At 49.0% G+C, this 8,084-nt stretch overlaps 2 protein-coding genes across 2 annotated transcripts; one reads left to right on the top strand and one right to left on the bottom strand.

The window, feature by feature from the left end:
- Positions 1–539: 539 nt before the first annotated feature.
- On the bottom strand, positions 540–1,985 carry LOC117808839 (olfactory receptor 52K1-like). The gene is made up of 2 exons (XM_034678510.1): positions 1,864–1,985; positions 540–1,517 (listed from the first exon to the last, which is right to left on the bottom strand). The coding sequence occupies exons 1-2, from the start codon at positions 1,983–1,985 to the stop codon at positions 587–589; spliced, it is 1,053 nt and encodes a 350-aa protein (XP_034534401.1). The 3' UTR covers positions 540–586.
- Positions 1,986–5,360: 3,375 nt separating this feature from the next.
- On the top strand, positions 5,361–6,553 carry LOC117808834 (olfactory receptor 1P1-like). The gene has a single exon (XM_034678505.1). The coding sequence runs from the start codon at positions 5,361–5,363 to the stop codon at positions 6,276–6,278; it is 918 nt and encodes a 305-aa protein (XP_034534396.1). The 3' UTR covers positions 6,279–6,553.
- Positions 6,554–8,084: the final 1,531 nt, after the last annotated feature.

Genomic DNA, 8,084 nt, shown 5'->3' with positions numbered 1-8,084 from the left:
ATTGTTTTCATTTTTGACTCTGGTTTTGTTTCCTTTAATGTGAATATGTATATATTTCTATGTGTGCGGTGTCCTTGAGTGCAGAGAAAGGCACCTTTAAATAAAATGTATTATTATTATTACAGTCCTCGTCACAGGGGTCGCCGGTTCGATTCCCGGCCGGTCGACCATCTCCTGCACGTCTTCCCCCGCTCTCTCCTCCCCACATGTCCTGTCTCTCTTCGGCTGTCCTGTCACATAAAGGTCAAACATATATTTAAGCAAATGATCCATTAATGAGATCTCTCAGTGAAGTCTGAAATCAGACTCATGTCATGGTCTCAACTCTTCCTCCTGGTGGATTTTAGGAGAAACTAATGAGAACAGTTTGAACCTTGAATGAGTCTGAAGAGAGAATCTTAGTTTTGTTTCTGGAGACTTAGAAGAGAACGCCTGGAGCAGGAACGTGTTCCTCTGGGATCCCCTCTGGAATAACGACTATGAAGCCTTCAGATGAAAGCATGTTTATTCACCACATCATGAAACATGACAGTCTACACTCATTTATCAGTCCATTAAAGAAACAGTCTGTGACATGTCTCTGCCGTCAGACTTTACTCAGAAGCAGATTTTTACAGAGGGAGCGTATCTTAGTCAGATTCAGTCCGTACACCACGGGGTTAAAGAGCGGCTGACACGTGAGCCAGTACAGAGACAGGAAGATCCGAACCATGGGAGGAACATGGACCATATCAAACCTGCTCTGAATGATCTCAAAGAAACACCCACAGGAGAAGTTTAACAGGGAGGCCACGTGGGGGGTACAGGTGCTGACCGCTCTCTGCCGGGTCTGCTTGGATCCAGAGAAACAGACTCTGAGGATCCTCATGTAGGTGTAGAGGATGAACAGAACCACACAGATGGTCACCGCCGTGTACACCATGCCGTAGACGTTGTTGGCGGCGGTGTCGCTGCAGGCCAGTTTGACGATGGAGTAGTTGGCACAGTACACCTTGTTGATGACGTTCCCACACCGCTGCAGAGACGCGCTCAGAGATATCAGACCCGTGATCCCCAGGACCGGGTACAGCCAGATCACAGCGATGAGCACGGCCACTCTGTTGGAGGTCATGAGGGTGTTATAGTGCAGAGGGAAACATATCGCGAGGTACCGGTCGTACGACATGACGGCTAAGTTACAGAACTCAACGTTTGCATACGTGTACACACAGAAGACCTGCAGGAAGCAGAAGGGAACAGAGACCGTGTGGACCTCAGAGAGGACCTGGACCAGGAGCAGAGGGAACAGAGCCGTGCTGCCGTACAGCTCGTTCACAAACAGGCTGCACAGGAAGAGGTACATGGGTTCATGGAGGCTGCGGTTCAGACCGATCACCACCAGGAGGAAGAGGTTAGAGGAGACAATCAGCACATATAAGAACATGATCACCAGGGCAGACCAGGACTCAGACCGGTCCCTGTCTGAGTACGCAGCGAGTGTGAAGGAAGAGAAGTCTGTGGAGTTTATCATCTGCCTCCTTTAGATCACAGACAGTCACAAATGAAGAGTACAGACCACCTGGAACCTGTTCCCCCTGGACCCTGTTCCACCTGGAGCGACCTGGAGCTGCTGCACGTCTAAAGCTGCCTCCCCGTCATGAAGCAGCAGAGTCAGATATCAGTCCTTCCCTTCCTAAGCACACACAGAGCAGCGACCTGACCTCAGCGTCACACCTGAAACATTACTCATGACTAACAACCTCAGAAACCACCAGACCCCTGACCTGAGACCAGCTGAGGAGAGACGGTCTGCGTGTTCAAAGTCTCCATCATCAGGACCTGCAGAGCCGCTTCACACAGAGACCTGAACAGAGCCGTGTGTACCTGTGAAGGTGCTCTGCCTCCTGCTCAGACCCCCACCACACCTCCACAGGTCTCTGCATATCAGGACTTAAATAGTGCTCAGACCTGAACAGGGCTAGTCCTCTGGGCCCCGACTGATCCATGAGGTAATGCTTAAAGGGACATTTCAGTGTTTCTGAAGTCAGAGTTTTAAGTTAGTAGTAATGGATGCCAAGCTAGGCCGCATTAGCTCATTTTGAGAGACTCTGACCCGAGCACTGGTCTGGGTCTAGGTGTACCCCCCCCTGAGACTTTCAGCCCTTCACTCTGACACCAGGACACATGTTTGAGTTTTATTTCTGCGTATTTTCAGCTTTAATGAGCGGACAGCTGAAGAGAGAGAGGACATGTGGGGGGTCAGAGAGCGGGGAGTAAAACCTGAGACCACTGTGATGAGGACTACGGCCTCTGTACATGGGGCGCATGCTTAAACCGCTGTTCCACCTGCACCCCAAGCCTGTTTGTTTACCCACTATTTACAGACACAACACAGACGTGCTCCTCCACCTGCAGCGCTCTGATCAGATAACCTGATCTATAATGTTTATCTCTAATCAGATAACCTGATCTATAATGTTCATCTCTAATCAGATAACCTGATCTATAATGTTTATCTCTAATCCTATAACCTGATCTATAATGTTTATCTCTAATCAGATAACCTGATCTATAATGTTCATCTCTAATCAGATAACCTGATCTATAATGTTTATCTCTGATCAGATAACCTGATCTATAATGTTTATCTCTGATCAGATAACCTGATCTATAATGTTTATCTCTGATCAGATAACCTGATCTATAATGTTTATCTCTGATCAGATAACCTGATCTATAATGTTTATCTCTGATCAGATAACCTGATCTATAATGTTTATCTCTGATCAGATAACCTGATCTATAATGTTTATCTCTGATCAGATAACCTGATCTATAATGTTTATCTCTGATCAGATAACCTGATCTATAATGTTTATCTCTGATCAGATAACCTGATCTATAATGTTTATCTCTGATCAGATAACCTGATCTATAATGTTTATCTCTGATCAGATAACCTGATCTATAATGTTCATCTCTAATCAGATAACCTGATCTATAATGTTCATCTCTAATCAGATAACCTGATCTATAATGTTTATCTCTAATCAGATAACCTGATCTATAATGTTTATCTCTGGTCAGATAACCTGATCTATAATGTTTATCTCTGGTCAGATAACCTGATCTATAATGTTTATCTCTGGTCAGATAACCTGATCTATAATGTTTGTCTCTGGTCGATGTTCTTGGTGTGAAACAGGAAAGGCCTCAGATCAGGTGCAGACACAGGGATGTGTTCAGAGTGTGGGACTCAGTCTTCAGGAGCTCCCTCAGTGTTTGTTGATCATGTGATCACGGTGCAGATCGGATCATGTCTGATAAACAAACGGTGAACACTTCCTCTGAAGACGCTCTGACAGTCAACGTTTCTGCTTTCTGATTGAACTGAAGAGGGTCAGAGACTAAGTTCAGGTCAGAGGTGGACTCTGGATAGAGAGGGTCTAAGCCCTGTTTGGTCTGCTGGTTTATCTTAACTCCCAAAGGTCCGGAGGGACTGGAATCAAGTCTCACTCGTGACAGGAAGTGGTTTTCTCAGTTTGTTTGGATTAGCTCACAGTTTACACACCGACTACATGTAGCCGGTATCTCTCAACCCCCCGGACCAGCTCAGGTTCCTTCCCCACCAGAGAGGTCACGTTCTGTGTCCCAAAAGCCAGTTTCTGACCGCCAAGGCCCCGGCCTTTGACTGCTGCCCAATCCACACTGCACCGGACCCCTGTGCCCCCCCCCTCCCCCTGCGAGTGCTAAGCCCACAGAAGGATGAACCCATGTCACCCATTCGGACCGGGCCCCATGGGTGAAGGCCCGGCCACCAGGCGCTCGCCTGTGGGCCCCAAACCCAGGCCTGGCTTCAGGGTGGGGCTCTGGTGGCCCTCCACACAGGGTGCACTTGTTCTCATTGTTGTTCTTCATCAGGTGTCTCGGGCCTCACTTTGTCCCCTCACCTAGGACCTGTTTGCCTTGGGAGACCCTACCAAGGGTCCTGGGATCATGAGGGCACTCAAACCCCTCCTGGTGACCCATGGAGGGGGGATAAATGACGGGCTTCAGATAACAGCTTCATAAAAACGATGCACGGCTGTTCTTTGTGTTCAAGATCAACAAACATCAACAAACCTTATCTCTTTATTCCAGACAGAGGGACCGCCTCAGATCAGGTCACCTCAAAACCCAGAGACAGGTGGTGCAGAGACAGGTGGTGCAGAGACAGGTGGTGCAGAGACGGGTGGTGCAGAGACAGGTGGTGCAGAGACAAGTGGTGCAGAGACAAGTGGTGCAGAGACAGGTGGTGCAGAGACAAGTGGTGCAGAGACAAGTGGTGCAGAGACAGGTGGTGCAGAGACAAGTGGTGCAGAGACAAGTGGTGCAGAGACAGGTGGTGCAGAGACAGGTGGTGCAGAGACGAGTGGTGCAGAGACAAGTGGTGCAGAGACAAGTGGTGCAGAGACAAGTGGTGCAGAGACGAGTGGTGCAGAGACAGGTGGTGCAGAGACAGGTGGTGCAGAGACAAGTGGTGCAGAGACAAGTGGTGCAGAGACGAGTGGTGCAGAGACAGGTGGTGCAGAGACGAGTGGTGCAGAGACAGGTGGTGCAGAGACGAGTGGTGCAGAGACGTGTGGTGCAGAGACGTGTGGTGCAGAGACAGGTGGTGCAGAGACAGGTGGTGCAGAGACGTGTGGTGCAGAGACGTGTGGTGCAGAGACGTGTGGTGCAGAGACGGGTGGTGCAGAGACAGGGTTTCAGGTTGGCGTGTTACAGGGCGGTGTGTTTGAGGGCGGCGTGTTACAGAGCGGCGTGTTACAGAGCGGTGTGTTACAGAGCGGTGTGTTTGAGGGCGGCGTGTTACAGAGCGGTGTGTTTCAGGTTGGTGTGTTTGAGGGCGGCGTGTTACAGAGCGGTGTGTTTGAGGGCGGCGTGTTACAGAGCGGTGTGTTTCAGGTTGGTGTGTTTGAGGGCGGCGTGTTACAGAGCGGTGTGTTTGAGGGCGGCGTGTTACAGAGCGGTGTGTTTCAGGTTGGTGTGTTTGAGGGCGGCGTGTTACAGAGCGGTGTGTTTGAGGGCGGCGTGTTACAGAGCGGTGTGTTTGAGGGCGGCGTGTTACAGAGCGGTGTGTTTCAGGCTGGTGTGTTTGAGGTTGGCGTGTTTGTGGGCGGTCATTGTGCAGAGGTTAAAAGCAGCAGAGGCAGAGTGTGAGCTCAGTCGGGTAGAGGACTCGGTCATGTGGTGGTCTCGGTCGTGGGTCCATGAGTCCTCAGACCTTCCTGAGCTGAAGTGAAGGAATGGTTAGCGTGGGCTCTCTTCCTCCTCACGGTTCTCCTCTTCTTCTTCTGTTTCATGTCATCACTCTGACTTCAGTTCATGTTCAGAGGGTCAGGATGAACTCCTCTCAGGTGTTTGAGTTCACTCTCAGTGCGTACCTGGACCCCGGGGTCTTGAAGTACTTGTTCTTCCTGGTTGTGTTGTTCTTGTATGTGTTGATAATCTGTGCTAACGTGTTGCTCCTGGTGGTGATCGGTGTGAACCGGAGCCTCCATGAACCCATGTACCTCTTCCTGTGCAGCCTGTTTGTGAACGAGCTGTACGGCAGCACGGGTCTGTTCCCGTTCCTGCTGGTCCAGCTCCTCTCTGAGGTCCACAGCATCCCCGCTCCGCTCTGCTTCCTGCAGGTCTTCTGTCTGTTCTATTACGCCTGTGTTGAGTTCTTTAACCTGGCCATCATGTCGTATGACCGGTACCTGGCTATCTGTCACCCTCTGCAGTATAACACCCGGATGACGCCTCACAGGATCGCCCTGCTCATCGCTCTGGTCTGGTTCTATGCTTCTGTTCTGTGTGTGGTTCCCCTCCTGCTGAGCGCTCCTCTGCAGCTGTGCGGTCACATGATCAACAAAGTGTACTGTGATAACTACTCCATCGTGAAGCTCTCGTGCTCTGACACCACAACCAACAACGTCTACGGACTCCTCGGGGCCTCCTTCAGCATCCTGTGTCCCTTAGGTCTGATCCTCTACACCTACATGAGGATCATCAGAGTCTGTTTCTCTGGGTCCAAGCAGACCCGACAGAAAGCGGTCAGCACCTGTACCCCTCACCTGGCCACCCTGCTCAACTTCTCCTTCGGGGCGTTCTTTGAGATCATGCAGAGCAGGTTCAATATGAGCAGGGTTCCCCCCGTACTGAGGATCCTGCTGTCCCTTTACTTCCTGACCTGTCAGCCCCTCTTCAGCCCCTTCGTGTACGGTCTGAACATCACAAAGATCCGGGTCATCTGTAAGAACCTCTTCTTCTCCTGAGCGCAGAGACCGCAGACGTCTGAGGGGATCACATGAGCTGCTGTGATGCACCGTACTTTTCTTTAGTCCCTGAAAGCATCACGGGTTCTTTCTTTATTTGAAGAGAGGAAACCTCCTTTAGGACCTCTGAGTGTGGGGCTGTTCTCCTCTCAGGGTCAGACTGCAGAGGTCCCAGTCTGAGGATCTGACCCTCTTAATCTGGATTATATTGAGCTAGATGTTCTCTGTGTCTGAGGAGCTGATGAGTGTCAAATAAAGGAACATGCTGAAAGTGATTCTCTGCACACGTCTGTGTTTCATAAACATGTTCAGAATGTGTTTTCATATATAAATATATAAATATATATAAATATATAAATATATAAATATATAAATATATAAATATATATATATATGTGCTGTCAGAAACACAGAACACTTCTAAGTCTTTGTTTTTAAAGGAGCTGTTCTCTCAGCAGCTCAGATTAAATCGTTCTGTCTGAAGTGTCTCTGAATAATCGTCCTCTGAGTTTATTCAACAAGATTTACTGATCCACTAACAACCCAACATCACACAGAGTTCAAAAGCAGACAACACGACTCATTCAACACTTACACACACACACACACACACACACACACACACACACACACACACACACACACACACACACACACACACACACACACACACACACACACACACACACACACACACACACACACACACTCAAGGGAGAGGCAGTGTTTGTTGTGGAGCAGGTACGTCGTCATGGAGACCTCAGACTCTCAACATGTTTTATTCATATAAAGAAACTTTGAACTCTTTATAATAATTAACAACACTGAGAATAAAATCAAATCAAAACACTTTAAAAATCAAAGAAAGTAAAAGGAATAATTCAAAGAATTCAAGATAAAAAGACTAAAAGATGAAAGAAAGGTAAAGATCAGATCAGACACAGACTCCAGGACTCAGGCTGGTGAAAGTAAGGAGCAGATATCAGATTGAAGATGTGATGGTCGTGAGGTCGGAGACGGTCTAACGTGAGGCGGCAGCTTGTTCACAAGAAGCAGCAGACCAGCAGACCACAAGGACCTGGGGGGGGGGGGGGTGTAGACCTGCAGGGTTCAGCACGGACTGAGACTGTGGAGGTCCAGATGGTTCAATCAATCTTTATTTATAAAGCACCAAATCACAACAAACGCTCTCCTCAGTAAGTTTGAAGCCTACTCTTAAAAGTAGAGAGGGGGTCTGCCTCCCAAACCCTGACTGGTAGATGATTCTAAAGGAGAGGGGCCTGATAACTGAAGGCTCGACCTCCCATACTACTTTTAGAGACTGTAGGTACGATGAGCAGGCCTGCATGTTGGAGCGTAGAGGTCTAGAGGGGTGACAGGGCACTATGAGGTCTTTAAGATGTCTGTCAGTCTAAGCCTATAGCAGCTAATTTAACTAAAGGTGGATGGATTGATTCATGGATGGATTATGTATCACCAAATCCAAACAAACCTCCCCCTCAGACTCTCTAAGCGGAGCAGGACCCTCTCCAGGTTTCTTTGTAGTGTTTGTTTCTCTGTGTGTTCACACTCGTCTCCTCTGAGGACTTCCTGTTTCCTCTCCTAACCAGAGAGAAGGAGGAGACCGGTCTGAGCGGCGTGGATCAGACCATGTTGGTTCAGTTTGGCTGGTGTTGATGGATGAGGTCATCGTTGCCATGGTTCCTCTCCGGTCTGAAGACCTTAAAAGAGGAGGACTCTGGGTGTCCGCTCAGAGGGACTGGCTGTGTGAGGACAGTCAGGTGTGGTTCATGGTCAGGTGAACGT

Source organism: Notolabrus celidotus, unplaced genomic scaffold (genome assembly GCF_009762535.1).
Source record: "Notolabrus celidotus isolate fNotCel1 unplaced genomic scaffold, fNotCel1.pri scaffold_160_arrow_ctg1, whole genome shotgun sequence".
NCBI lineage: Eukaryota > Metazoa > Chordata > Actinopteri > Labriformes > Labridae > Notolabrus > Notolabrus celidotus.
This window is presented reverse-complemented; position numbering and strand designations above follow the sequence as displayed.